This window comes from Equus quagga, chromosome 13 (genome assembly GCF_021613505.1).
Source record: "Equus quagga isolate Etosha38 chromosome 13, UCLA_HA_Equagga_1.0, whole genome shotgun sequence".
In the NCBI taxonomy this organism is placed as follows: Eukaryota; Metazoa; Chordata; class Mammalia; order Perissodactyla; family Equidae; genus Equus; species Equus quagga.
The window spans coordinates 66,188,917-66,203,815 of NC_060279.1; the positions used below are offsets into that span (position 1 = coordinate 66,188,917).

General features: G+C 48.0%; 1 protein-coding gene across 2 annotated transcripts; it reads right to left on the reverse strand.

Moving 5' to 3' along the window:
• Positions 1-17: 17 nt before the first annotated feature.
• Positions 18-14,213, reverse strand: MARVELD3 (MARVEL domain containing 3). Of its 2 annotated transcripts, none has more exons than XM_046681777.1 (3): positions 13,792-14,213; positions 11,232-11,359; positions 18-1,837 (listed from the first exon to the last, which is right to left on the reverse strand). In XM_046681777.1, the coding sequence occupies exons 1-3, from the start codon at positions 14,175-14,177 to the stop codon at positions 1,200-1,202; spliced, it is 1,152 nt and encodes a 383-aa protein (XP_046537733.1). In that variant the 5' UTR covers positions 14,178-14,213; the 3' UTR covers positions 18-1,199. The 2 variants fall into 2 exon arrangements, with proteins under 2 accessions (XP_046537733.1, XP_046537734.1); XM_046681778.1 differs by lacking the exon at positions 18-1,837 and adding an exon at positions 5,035-6,621.
• Positions 14,214-14,899: the final 686 nt, after the last annotated feature.

Consider the following 14,899-nt stretch of genomic DNA (forward strand, 5'->3'; position numbering starts at 1 on the left):
AATTTGGTTTGAATTTATTAGTTTAATCTCATTTATAATATGAAGATAAAACAATGATATTATGAAAAAAGCTATTGAAAAGCAAGAGGACAATTAGAAAAAAACCTATATAATAAGAACGTGTATATTTCTAGTTTCATTTGACACGAACTGAAAATCTGTGACTAGTTGTAAAGTATAGGAATAGCTGTAAAACTTTAGGTTAAAATTATTGAAAGAATTTTGTTTTTAAGACTCCGTGTTAATGAGCTGTTATGTTATGAAGACAATTCAGGGTCCTGAGAGATGACAGTCTTCCTTTGGAAGCCTCCTCACTGGGCGCTGTCAGGGAATGCAGAGAGGAAGACGCCTCTGTAAGCCTTTAGAGTCTAGTAAAATGAACTGCTTTGTCTTTGAAATCAGTTGAAGAGCATGTTTAAGAAGTTTATGAATTTTATTTCTCACTATTTGGAAGCCTCATATTTAAGAAAATTAAGTGAATTCCAATTGAATGACGCGCAACAAGAAAGAAACTAACTTGGAATGCTGGCAAAAACCATTTTCTCTCAGCCCTACTGCAGGAATCCTGAGAATGGATGTGCATGCTAAAAGCATCTCTCTTCCCCTCTCAGACATCCAGCCTCCCATCTCTAATGGGAGAAGGCTCCTGCGGACCCAGGTGGTCACAGTACACTGCCGCATGGGCAGAACAGCTTCCCTCTAGGAGACGGTCAGATGTAATTACTCATTTAGAATTCAGCCACACAACTGCTTTAAAATCATTCCCCTGGGACCAAATATGAGGGGAAATGGCAAGTTTCTTTTGGTGAGTTTAACTAGTTAAGACAGGTAAGATATTTCTACTATCATACTGGGCCTGCTACCCCTGATGTGTAGTTCTCATCTCTCAGAATTTCTCTGGCTACTTGTTTATTAACATTATTACCTTGCCATTTGGTAGGAGAGCCATCATAAGGGTGTACCCAAACTTCTGATGTTGCTCTTTGTAGCAAAGTTGGAGATATTTTTTCAAGCTCACAGCCAATAAAGACTTATTCACAGACAAATGAAACGATCATCTAGCTTTGCATTTGTACCAAAGGGAGCATTTATAAGGTCAAGCAGGTGAAAACCACAGTTGGCTCGTGTGTGATTTTAAAGGACCCATCTTTTTGAGAGAAACAAGGGAGGTGGGTTGACATTTAGGTTCCGAGATGATCTCAGAGTGTTCCAGACCACAGATATTCTGGTGCATCACTGTAATTTCTGTGCTGTTCTCGGTTATCTTTGTAGCGCTTCTGTTCTCGGTAGCTCCGTAGGGCCAGCACCACGCTAACACCATACATAATCACCAGAAGACAAGCAAAGGTGGCTGCTGCTCCATCAGTGCCTGCCAGCTGGCAGTTCATCCAGGTGAGACCCTTGCGGGCATAGAGCCTCTCTCTTGTTTTGCAAGTGTCTGTGGAATTGATCCGCAAGGCAACGTGGAGGTAAATGCCAATGCCTATGCAGTAGCCCACTGCTGCTAGGAGACTGAAGGCAGCCTCCAGAAGGAGCCACTTCCCTGGCAGTTTGGTTAGATTCTTGGCTCCTCGGAGTAGAACACCCATGGTGAGGACACCCAGCCCCAGAGAAACAGCCACACCGCCATATATCAGAGGTGCCCGGAGGACCGTGTACTGCTGGTCCAGCTGTCGAACCTGCTCCAGCTCGGTGCCCTCAAATGGTGAGTAATAGTTGTTCCCAAAGCCGCCGGCGGTGGGAAAGCTGGCACTGAATCCAGCAAGGACAAAGTAGGAGGCCACGATACACATGAGAACCATCCCATTCAACATCACCTCCACTATCTGTACCACACCTAGGAGGAGAGAGATTTGCGATTTAACACTGACATCACTCATCCAGGAAAACTGTAGGTCAGACTAGAGAAGTACCATGCTGACCTGATTTTTTTTTCCTTTCTCCCCAAATCCCCCCAGCACATAGTTGTATATTTTTTAGTTGTGGGTCCTTCTAGTTGTGGCATGTGGGACACCGCCTCAGCATGGCCAAATGAGCGGTGCCATGTCCGCACCCAGGATTCGAACCAGCGAAACCCTAGACCACGGAAGCAGAGCACACGAACTTGACCACTCGGCCACAGGCCGGCCCCCATGCTGACCTGATTTTAAGGACCTGGTCAGATTCAACATTAACTCCTCAGTGTTTTTTAATAGTCATATGTTTGAAAAATTAAAGTGCCATTCCGGAAGTTTCTTAAAAAACTAAACATAAACACTTAACGATGTGACCCTGCAACTGTACTCCTGAGCATTTATCCTAAAAAAAATGAAAACTTGGATCTACACAAAAACGTGTACAGGAACGTTCACAGCAGCTTTATTTGTAAGAGCCAAGTATTGGAAACAACCCAGATGTCCTTCAATGGGTGAATGGTGAACGAGTCAGGTATATCCATACCGGGGAACCCTCTACTCAGCAGCAGAAAGGAATGACCTGTTGATACATGCAACAACTTGGATGGATCTCAAGGGAATTATGATGAGTGGCAAAAAAAGGCAATTTCAAAAGGTTACATACTGTATGATTCCGTTTACATAACAGTCTCAAAATGACAGAATTATAGAGATGGGGAACAGATCTGTGGCTGTCGGGGGATGGGGGGAGGGGAATGGGTGTGACTGGAAAGGGGGAGCACTAGGGACGGCTGATGATGGAACCGTTCTGTAGGTGATGGTGGTGGTGGTCACTCGAATTTACACACGTGACAAAATGGCATAGAACCACACACACGCACAGACATGAGTGCGTGTAAAACTGTAGATCGTCCGTTTCCTGGTTGTGATATTGTACTATAGTTAAGCAAGATGTCACCATTGGGGGAAACCGGGTTAAGCCGGATCCCTTTGTACTCTTTTTGCAATGTCCTGTGAATCTGTAATTATTTAAAAATTTAACATTTTTTAAAATTCAAAATAACTTAAAAAGGTATAAACTGAGAAATTTCACTCATGTCCCTGTCCACTCTGTCCTCTACCCCAACCACTTTCATTATTTTCTAATATAACTTTCCAGTGTTCCCTTATGCAAATAAAAGTGCTCAAATCTGCACTTCCTCCCGCCTTCCCCTGCCTTTTTTCACATACCACACACAGTGTTCTGCATCTTGTATTTTCCATTTATTATTCCTCAAGACGTTTTCAGATCAGCTCCAATAGAGCGACCATATTCTTTGTGGTGTGGCTCCCAACTCCATTGCATGGATGGACCAGTCTATTCAACCAGGATCCTACTGATGGCTACTTGGGATGTTCACTTAGGGGTTTCTTGCAAGTTTAAGGAACCCACGAATGCCATGAGGCAACAGCAGTCAACAGGTGAATGGAGGTGAATGTCTTCTTGTCCAAGGTCAACTTTCATTTGTCACTCACAGGGGCCCCAGCCTCTTCTAGGTGTACTTCTAGGGGAAGGCCTCCTGTCGTTCTCTCAGGGTTGGGATGAGAACTAAGAGAAAAGCATATGAATCTAGAGTGGAAACACCGGGTTCACATCCCCGCTCTTTACCGCCTCGTGACCTTGCCCAAGTCCTTGACTCTAAGCCTCAGACACTCTCTCTGACAAATGAAGATCATGCCTGCCTGTCTTCTCTCACAGGGCCGTGGGGAGGCCCAGATGAAAGCAAGTATGAAAATCCTCAGAAAATCACAAAATGTTATACGAGTGGACGGTAATGCTACTTGGTAAGGTTTGTAAAATGGAAGGGGATTAGTGAGAGATTTAAGAAGAAATGGGAAGAATTTACAGAAAGCATGTTTCCCAGAAACCAGGAAAACCCTCTAATACACTAGTGAGTACCATGATGTTTATCAACTGAGTAGCTAAAGAGCAGCATCTCTAATGGACTTAGGCAACAGCTACAGGGCTTGCTGATCCTATCTCCTGCTGGGCCCACACGAATTCCTAGGAAGTCTGGGGGACACAGATGTCAAGGGCTCCAACAGTTGAGACGCTACATTCCTCTAAGTTAAATCGGAAAATAACATCAGACAAGAACAGCCCACTCTCCAACTAGGCACCGTAAGCTGCTGGCCACTCTCTCCCTCCAGCAGAGCGAGGGAACTGACCCGGACATCATTCTAACTCAGGGGAAGCATCCATCACCCTACCTAACACCTTTCTCTGCCCTGGTTTTACCTTCTGCATGCATGTTAATATGTCACCCCCTGAGGGGAAACAGGAATACTGTCCCACAAGATGTGGACAACTGAACATTTCCTTCTGGGACAGAGTCTGCCAAAACAGTGGAGTCATAATCCATGCAGCACATATCTGTTAGGCTGAAGTGGAATAAGCCTAGCTCTTGTCAACCACCTCACTGACAGCAACAATTGAGAGGAATAATGATCTTTTGCCAGGTCCAATGATACTGGGTCTGTTGAAGGAATACGGCCACTGAACACTATCACAGTACCATCCCGGCCTGAGCCAGCTTAGCTATCAACATCAAACAGGCTCGAGCGTTTCCAAGCATGCTGTTACTGCAGAAAGATTCCCGGACATCAGGAGAAAAGAAAAACGGCGATGCCCAGAGCTGGCAGTTTCTCTCTCTGGTGGGGTGGAACAAGTCTCTGGAGAGACAGCAAAAGGCTCTCTAGAGGGAAGTGGAGATTCTGAAACAGGCGTGAGATTTTTGTTACAAATTTTTGTTGTGAATCTTATTGGGTGAGGCAGCTTTTGTGGCTGACCATTTAATACTCTGCTTAATTATACACCTACTTCTGCCTCTGCACTGCAAATGTGAAGAAACTGAGGAGAACAAACCAAATTTTTAAAAAACTTTTCTATGGGGCCGCCCAGTGGCACAGCAGTTAAATTCGCCCATTCCGCTTCCATGGCCCATTGCAAGCCATGTTGTGGCAGGTGTCCCACATATAAAGTAGAGGAAGATGGGCACGGATGTTAGCTCAGGGCCAGTCTTCCTCAGCAAAAAGAGGAAGATTGGCAGCAGATGTTAGCTCAGGGCTAATCTTCCTCAAAAAAAAAAAAAAATCATATACAAGCAAATAGATGTATTTCCCCTTTTCTAAACCTAAATGGAACTCGCCTTTTAAATGCAATTAAGTAAAGTAAGGAAATAATATTATAAAAGTATTGTGAAGAGAACCATCACCTCCAAATTAAAATTTTTCTTTGGATTTTTATTGGATTCACATAAAGCAAAAAACATATTCACTTGTACCAAGAATATATTGCATTGTGCCATAAGCCACCATTTACCAGGCAATAAGAACCCATGAAGTTGTCTGGCCAAAAGCAGCATTCTTTCTTTTATTCTGGATGGATCCTGAATTCCAGATGTCGGGTTTAATTCTTCATACAATGGTACATTTACAAGAGGTACAAAACACTTATTGAGCTTTCCAGGCCATTGTAAGGTGCTTATGAGAATAGCTTCTGTGCAACTCAGTGAATTAATCTTATTCCTCTTTCCTCAGCCCACGCTGAACTCCCACTTAAATCTTACAGGAGCAGCCTCCCCTGCGCCCCACCCCCTCCATCTAGAGTATTAAGGAAATGAAGGACCACAGAGTTCAGAGGAAAAAATCAGGGGCTAACCTGCTTACAACAGCTGTGTTTCGAATAGTTGAGGCTGAAATGCTATCTCGTGTCTATGTGGCTTTTCAAGAACTTTGAAGATAAGTTTCTTCAAATTCACTTGGTTATCTCCTTTTAATCAAGAAGTGCACTTTGCTGCGGCACATGCCTTTACCTTGTGGGTCATGGGATTCAGTTTTGGGTTTTTTGCTTTGTTTTAATAATTCTGGTTAGTCCCTCCCCAACAGAAGAGTCCAGAACCAGGGCTTATTTCATCAGAGAATGCCGCTCCACGTAACCTGGGGCTACACCCAGCATACCAAAGTTGGCCGGTTACTCTTCAAGCCTTGGCAAGTTCCACAGTAAAGTATTCTGAGAAAGGCAGTGGTCCAGAGTAACTGCCATCATTTACATTTGACAGAATGTTTTAAAAAGCCTAAAACTCTAACATTTCTGCAGGCTTCTCTTTTAGCTTCCTGACCTTTCGGTAACCCCTGAAGGCCAGCACGGCCCCCAGGGCAAAGACCCCAATGCCCAGGGCAGCGAAGATTCCAGCTCCTATATCTGCCCCATGGAAACTGCAGCCGAAGCCGCTGTACCCTTTGCTGTGGTACAGCGCCTCCCTCTCCTTGCACACCGGGGAGGAATAGGCGGCGGAGAGGTAGTGGAAGTAGAAGTACAAAGCTGGGATGTACGCCCCGGCGATGACCACATCCAACAAGCCTTCAATCACCAGCAACAGGGGGCAATGCCAGGGGACCCGCAGGACGCCCATGGCGACGAGGAGGCAGCAGAAGGCCATGAGGGCTCCACTGTAGGCCATTGCCACAGTGACCGTGGGCAGCTTTAGCTGGTAGAACTGGACGTCCAGCTGCTGCGCTTTCTCCCCGTCAGCACCATCGAAACCACTGTAAGCCCCTCCAAACTGGTAGTAGTAGATACCCCCCAGGCTGGTGATGCCCGTGTAGCCCCCCGTGGAATTGTAAGACACAGAGCTGCAGGCCAGGATCAGCAAGTTCAGGAGAACCTCCAGCATTTGGCAGCAGGCTGCAAAAGAAGGGCGGGTTACCATATTGAGAGAGGCGGCTTCGCACCCTGAGCGTTATCCTTCCCGTGGCAGCTCCCACGCAGCCGCCTCTTGATTCTGCCCCCTGGAGGCCGGAGCAGGCAAAGCTGCGTGTTTAGCATTAGACGGCGGCAAGGAACAGTGGTCTTCCAGAAATGACGTCAGAGGTACTTAGGTCGGAAAGAGTAATTCTCAAAAGAGCAAAGCAGCTGCCCGGGGTCGGGTGCAGGATGACAGTGGGAGAAATCAGTCAGCACAAAGAAAAGCAGCCCCCGTGAAAGTCAGGAACATTCTCCGCCCCAGCCCTTCCCTGCCAGAAAGACTAAAAGTGGTTATCTCCTCTTTAGATGTGTTGTGGTTATCTTCAGTCCGAGAGAGGAGACTTCTCCAAGTTTGAAGGAAATTTTAATATAGAACTTAAACATATAAGGAAGTTAGAAAAAAGCATGGAAGTTATGCATCAAAATGTTAACCGTGGTTCTCATGTATTAGAAGTAGGAATGTTTAAGTTAATTTAACTCATGAGGTTTACTGAATTGCAGAAACATAACTGGTTTTATTGTTGTTAGACTTTAACTCAATAAATATGTTTTAAAGTGTAACTCTGTTTTCTTTAGTTTCCCTAAAGAGCAGCTCTGGGCTGGGATGTTTTCTCAGAGCTGGATTCTTTCAGGGCCCTTGGCTTCTTTATCTTGCACAAGGAAAGCGCTCCAGCTCCTCCACCAAGCTGGCTGCTTCCTTAAAATCAACTTTATTGAGCTATAACTTACACGCAACAGAGTGACGCATATTAAGCGCACAGCTTGATGAATTTTGGCAAATGTATTACCATGCAATCATAAGCAAGATGTAGACCATTTTCATCTGCCCAGAAAGTCCCCCTCGTAACCCTTTGTGGTCAATCCCTCAGCTTCCTCCTCAGGCCACCACTGATCTGCCTTCTGCCATTAGGAATTAGGTTTGCCTTTTCTAGAATTTCGCGCAAATGGAATCATACAGTTATGGACCCTTTTGTTTGTGGCTGATTTTTCTCAGCAGACTAGAAAGCTGGGTGTTTCTGAGAATTCTGGGAATTGTACAGGCAGGAAGGGTTCTAGGGGGTCGGCTGACTCTGGGATAAGGCTGACAGCCTCTCCTGGCCATTTAGAGAATCAGATACTGTGCCTGGGTCCAGCTGGCCTATGTGTGAAGCTGTGTCACATTAACACAGTCTCTCATGGAAATGATGGCCTCTCAAGGATTATCTCTACACTCCGCAGTTCCCCCCTCCCAACAGCCCCCCCCAAAATGCAAACAGCACTATTGTCTCCTTCACTTATAAAGGTGACACATACCTATTTACAAAAAAGGAAACATGGATAAAACAGAAACATACCATGCAAAAATTATCTAAAATCCAAAAAAACAAAAATAACCACTGTCACCATTATTTTTTCTTCTAGACTTTTCTGCCCTATATGCCTAATTTTTACTCTAGTTTATTTGGTTCTAGGTAAGAACAGGGTCTTACTCTATCTACTATTTTTTTCACTTAAGAATATAGTGTGCACATTTTTTCTATCTCAGCAAATATAAATCTACTTCATATTTTTAAAAGATATATAGAATACCATAATAAGTTTAAATAATTCCAATGTAAAGGACATTTGGGCTTTCCCAATGTATGTGCTATATGGGAGCAAATATCTGCTACGTATTTCCTAATAGAGAGTGGGGAGGACCAGAGCCCCACAAGCCCCTTATTCCTGTTTGAGCTTTAGCAGAACCAGAAAAGAATCACCAGGGCTGCGGGGCGGGGGCGGGGGGATGTCCAGTGGTATCTGTTTTTAAAAATGAAGGCTCAGAGGCTCTGCAGGCCTTCCTCGCTCTCTGAGTCAGACCTCTCCCCCTCTCTCTCTCCTAATAGCAGAGGTTCATGTCAGGTCACCCCTGCCTCCCACTCCCGCTCATTCTTCGGATCTGTTGATGAGTTAACACTCTTAAAGTCAACCATGGTTTGTAATCTTGACATAAGCTCAGTCCAGACAAGTACTGGGTTAGGGTACTAAATAAGTACACAAAAGGGCGGATTGAGAATGTAAGCTGGAGGGGAAAAAACCCCAAAACTGTCCCCCCTGAACTTTTTCAGCATGATCACAAGTCCCATGGGCAGTGGGAAGCCATCTCAAGACTAAACCTGCAGGCTGAGCGACAAACGGGCACCACTGACTACAGAGACGACCACTTTCTTGGGAGAAAATGAAATTAAACTTTTAAAGATGCTTTGCAGGTAAGGTTACAAACAACATCATGATTTTTTTTTAAAAAATATATTGAGATAAACCTTGTTTTTGTTTTGTTTTGTTTTTTGTTACAACTTCCTTGTGATCCTGACCTAGCTTTCCTTCAATGATCTTCTCCGTCATGATTTGAGCACTAAGGGTCAGGGGAGAGGGAAAGAACAAGAGAGGAAAGTGGAACTGCTCCAAACGCAAATGGGGGGAGCAGGAAAAGCCCCTCTTCTTCCCAGGGACCGTGTAACTCCTCACGGGTCCCCCCAAATAATAAACGAGCACAACCTACGCCCGCACAGGACTCCTGGTGATCTGATACACACACGTGACATCTGCACTTGCTTTTTATCTGATCTTTATCCTCTCAGCCCTGAAAGATTTCGCTATCTGAGGAGTCCTGGCCCCTATCTCTTGCTGTCACTGTCCTCAGTGTTACACTGAACTTCCTAAGGTGTCTCACAGCCCAAATTCCAGGGTCTCCCTAGGAAGTCAGAGAGGGCCACAGTTGTCCCACTTTTCGCCAGTTTGCTGGAGGAGGACGTGATTTCACCGATAAGGAAGTCACAAAAGACCTACTCTAAGACGAGGCTGAAAATCCTTGGGTGACCTTTATGCCGGCGGGCATTTCCTGCTGGAGACAAGTTCCTGGTGTTTAACGGCTGTTGCTCCCAGCACGGCATCGTATCGTGTATTTATGTGGGTCTCTGCACAGTATCGTATTGTGTATTTATGTGGGTCTCTGCACAGCATCGTATTGTGTATTTATGTGGGTCTCTGCACAGCATCGTATTGTGTATTTAGGTGGGTCTCTGCACAGCATCGTATTGTGTATTTATGTGGGTCTCTGCACAGCATCGTATTGTATATTTATGTGGGTCTCTGCACGCCCAGAGGTCTTTATAAGCCCTCGTTTGTTAGCTTCTGACCGATGAACCATCGTTTCACGATCTTGACTCAGAAAGACAAGCTCTAGGCCCAAAGCCAAACCGCCAGAAGCAATCAAGCCTAAACCAAGGTGTGTTCTAGTCAGGGGCCTCCCGCTCTGCCCCCTCCTCTTGGTAAATCAATTACAGAGGAAAACATCCCTCAACAGAGAAACCTGTTAACCAGCTTCTGGCCTATTCCTATTATTTTTATCATCAAGAAAAGAAGAAAGGTCAAGCAAGTAAACCCCTTCAGGTCTTAGAGGCAGGCTCCAAGTTTCAATTCCAGCTCTTCCACTTAACAGCTATGTGACTTTGGGTAACTTACTCTACCTCTCTGAGCCACAGGAGTTGCTGAGAGAATTAAAAGTAATAAGGTTGTACCAACATACGTAAACTAGAGTGAGGACTGTTGTAGCTGAATTGCCTAAAGCTCTTTAATGAAAGTTCTGTATAATCCTATATATTATCGTAATAATCCTAAGATACATTTTCAGGTATAAGTTCCATGATTGCTTTCCCTTGGACTGAGAACTTTTCCCCCTTAGTCAAAATCGCCCGGGGAAATTTCTCACCACATTGTGTGAGCCAGAAAAGCTCACCCTGACAAACCAGATTTTCTCCATTGTTGGCAGGGCAGGGCTGGTGCTAGGATGGGAATGGAAACCACGCTTGGAGCTGACGCATAATATTATTTAAGTGTTTTTAAGTGATTTATGTGTTAAGTTATTTAGGTATTATTTAAGTGATTTTTCATATTACTTAAGTATGGGTTCCAGTAAGTGTCATCTTTTTTGTTTTCAATGAAACAGTAGAATAGAACTTATCAGCGCATTTGGTATATAATAGGACAAATATTGGTACATAATAGGACAAGTATTAAGATGTTAATTTTTGCGTGTGTGAACTTGGTCTTGATGTAAAAGATATTTCTCACTGTGGGTCTCAGTCCGCAAAGTTTAAAAGCCATGATGCAGTGTTTGGGCATCAGATCCACTGTCCTGTGACATGAGCTGCAGCCCGGCTGCCCCTCTGGGTGTCTGTCCCTCACTAACCCACCCCGCCTTGCCAGAGGAGCCCCCCTCCAACAGCTGGGAGCTCACAGCTGGCTCTACCTGCAGACCGCTGCACTTCCACCTGGAGCCTGAAAACTGCAGGCATGGCTGCAGGCCTCCGCAGACCCTGGGGCATGTTTGAGAAGCATGGGAAATCTAGCCGCACCTTTCAGCTGTTCCTGCCCTTTTTTTTAGAAAATGAGAACCTCATACAGGTGTGGTGACAAAAATGCCAGGAACCCAAAAGGGAAGTCTGCTTGAATTTTTGTTTCACCAGCTCAGACTCCTTCCAGAACCGCCAGCGACAGCAAATGGCCACACTGCCTTCCAAATGGCTCACCTCTCCCCGTGCACAAGTATCTGCATTTGTGGCATTCCAGGAGTCCCGCAGCCTCTGACTGGGAATATTCCACTTCCTCTGGTCCAGGCCTGGGGCTCGGGGGCAGGTATCTCCCTGAGGTCGATTCACTAGAACCAAAAACAGACATGGCCGTTAGGCGGCCTCAAATTCCATAGCTTATTCAGTATTAGAACTCGGGACCCCTCATGCTGGGCCCAGACATGAAAGAATCTGCAGAAGAGAAACAAAATTTGCCGTAGTTGTTCATACTCCCGAGACTTCTCTGGTTTAGTGGCCCCACAGGGCATCCAGACACTTGGCCAGCTCCGCTAACTAACCACGTCACTTTCCCCCGCAGCTCTGAGCACCGCCTTTGGCCCCCTCGGTCAGCCTGCAGGAGCTGTCTAACCAGGTGGTGGGGAGCCACCTTCGTGAGCTTCTCAGTTCAGCATGGACCAGGCCCTCTTCAAAACCAGTTTGTGTTCACAACACTCCGATGCCCAGGCTGGCATTCCCTTCCTTCCCTTGAGACTTCGGAAAGAGCTGAATTGGCCATCATTCTCTAGGCTTTGGGAGATACAGACAACTTTGGACATCTTCGGATCTCTCCCTCTTCCTCTGGCAGCCTCGGCACATTCTGTTCCTTATCCTCCACCTCTCCACCCCCTTATCTAGCATACCCTGGGCTTTGTCCAAGATTCAATGCTGGGGGCTGCATTCTACTCGCTAGGCTCCAGGGATCCTTCTAGAACATAGATCTCATCATGTATCTCTTGCGTGTGAAATCCTTAAACTCTTGTAGCTTTGGATAAAAAGTCCAAACGACTAGCCCAGCACAGGAGGCCCTTGCTCATCTGTCTCCACTCCAGTTTCCCCTTCACAGACCCAGCCATCGTGAACTGTCCCTGCTCCCAAAGAAGATAACCTGCACTCCCGGGCCTCTGCGTCATTGTGGGAGCTATTTCTCTGCTTGGAACACCTTTCACCTTCCTCTCCCAGTCTCCCCTTCTTGCTCCTTCTCCAGAACTCAGCTTTGAGGTTATCTCCTCCCAGAAACTTTCCAGAGCCCAGTCAGAGGCCGAGCTCGGTTCTCCCGATTCTGCTTCCTCTGCAGGGGCGAGTTTCACACTGCGCCGCAATTGGCCGATTTACCTGTCAGTCTCCTACCAGACTGCAGACACTCGGAGGAGATCTCTGTAGACCCCACCACTACATCCATCCCTTAAATAAACGCTCCTTACGTGGAGCAGAGACAGAAATAAATAGCCCTTTGGTTTCAAACCACCAAGTGGCTGTTAGCAAAAGAAGCAAAGTATTCCCTTCGCTCACGTCGGGGCTGGAATTGGGGGTGGAGGGACCGGGACACTGGTTTCTAAGGAAGCCAGTCATGCGGTTGCAATGCAATGTGACTTTAGTCGGGGAAACAATAGCTAGTGCCTGTGACTGTACCTGGGCACACCCTCTGTCATGTCTGGATAGTTGGTTTTAGATAATGTAATAGAAACTCGGGATAGTGGCTTTCCCGCTGTGTGGACACAACAGGGAGAGACACTGGGCGTAGCCCCACAGGTCCCACAGCAGAGAGGAACCTGACTCCTCCTCAGAGAAGAGGGCAGGTGTCAAAACCCAGAAGGCAGTCATCACTCAAGGGCCTGTCTGTCTCCTTATTGGACAGGCACATAATCTGAGCATTCAGTAATATTTGTGGAGTTGGATGGAAATGTTGGATGGACAAAAGAGACCAACTCCCTAGGGTGTGGGGCCTAGGACCACCTCCTCTCCTCCCTCCATCCTCACCCTCTCCCAGCTCACGAAGTCTCCCAGGACATCGCCATGCTGTCACCTCACAAGGCCTCCTGGGAACTCTGTGTTCTACGAGGCAGGGATGGCAAAGCTGTTCATTCAGGAGGGTGGGGTCTGAAACAGGCATGGGCTCTGAGCAGGCTGCCCTCCCTGACAGACAGTCCTTGCGACCTTCAGTGGGGAGTTTTAGGTAGATTTAGTTCTTTGCTTAAAAGCATAGCTTCTCCCAGCTGTTTTGGGGAAGCATACACCTCTGGAAGGGGCAACACATTCAACTATTAACGTCATCGGGCTGACTTGATTAGGCCCCGGCTTCCAGGGAACGGGACTTTGGGGAGGGCTGGTTCTGGGACACAGGACAAGGATCTGAAACTGCAACGGGCAGTCCTGTGACCACGTGAGGGCGGGAGGTCAGGGAGGAGCCTCAGGTGAACCCCACCTACCTAATCTCCTTCCAGCCCTTCCCTTTCCTGCCTGAAGTGATCTCTTCCTCCTGACCTGGTCCCCCGGGCCCGCCACTGCTAACAAGGGGGATTTTCGGCTTTGCTACTCGGGGTCGGGTCAAGCAGTGGGGGCACCGTAAGGTTTTCCTTCCCTCCCTGGTCACCTCTAAGAGCACCCGAGGGAGGAATGGCACTGTCTTCCTTTAAACCGGCTTCCTAGGACAAGCAGCCGGGGGCCCCCAGAACACGCAGGGGGGCCTCAGACCCACGCGTCCTCGGTGCTGCGATCGCAGGGTCCACCCAGCCCACCTCACCTTTCCGGGCCGCGGCGCCCGAAGCCCTCCTTCCTCTGGGGCGGCGGCTGCGGGGTTTCCCAGGGCGCGGGCCAGGGGGGCGGGGCTGCCTCCCAGGTGGTCCGCCGGGGACAGTCCGGCGTCCGGCCTTGGCGGGACTTTTCTCTAACTCTTTGTTCCCCAGCGCGCTGGTCCCCGAGCCGGGGTCTGTCCTGGCGGGGATGTCGGTCCCTGCCCTTGTCCCGGTCGCCATCCCTCCGTCCGCCCCCGTTTCTCTCCCTGCGGGGGTCCCCAGCTCTGTCCCGCGGTCGCTCGGGGTGGCGGTCTCGGTCCGGCTGGGGGCGCCGGTCTGGGTCCCGCTCTCTTGGCCGGGCCCGGGGCTCGCGAGTCCCCGAAGTGTCTTCCATGGCCCAGTTCCGTTTCCCCGCCCTGGAGCGACCCGAGGGCAACAATCCACAACTTTCCTGGGCAGGTGGCCAAGCCCGGGGGCGGGGCGGGGCGGGGCGGGGCGGGACGCTCACCTGCGCGCACGCGCACTAGCCCCTCTGAGGCCCGGAGAGCGCAGGGGGCGCTGCTGTGCGCGGCCCCGGTCCCGGCACGGGTGCGTGTATTGGGTAGGGGGCCAAGGGGTCCTGCTGCTCTGCACCCAGGAGAGTGGACGACCATCCGCTCGCCGTGCTCCGTCTGCCCTGAAGTATCCCCTCGCTGACCCCGCAAGGCGGGCGGCCTAGGGAAGCGAGCGCTCGACTTAGCCCTTTGGTTTGCTTTCCCAGTTTACCATGCACTCGCTCACGCAGCTATCCACCCATCCATCCATGTACCCAACCATCCACCCGTCCACTGTCCCTCTCTCCCATCCTCTCCTCTATCCTTAGAACAACTGTGTCGTAGGAAGCTTGAGGCCAGTTCATCTATTGCAATAGTCCTGGACAACCGTTTTTAAAAATGACGAACCACACAGAATTGACAGCTTTTTCTTTTGCCAACTAAGGATGTTTAAAAACATATAAAATTGCCACCTGTAAATTAATTCTTTCAAGAAATATGTGTGAGCACCCAGCCTAGCGGGCGCTGGAGATACAGTGGTGAACTCTACTTACGCCTCTGTTCTAGCCTGTGTGGGAAAAGG

Coding starts and splice junctions, on each gene's coding strand:
- MARVELD3 (XM_046681777.1), bottom strand. CDS start 14,177: ATGGAAGACACTTCGGGGACTCGCGAGCCCCGGGCCCGGCCAAGAGAG. Junction 11,360..13,791: donor GGGCGCCGCGGCCCGGAAAG/GTGAGGTGGGCT, acceptor TTTTGGTTCTAG/TGAATCGACCTCAGGGAGAT. Junction 1,838..11,231: donor ATACTTGTGCACGGGGAGAG/GTGAGCCATTTG, acceptor CTCTCCTCCTAG/GTGTGGTACAGATAGTGGAG.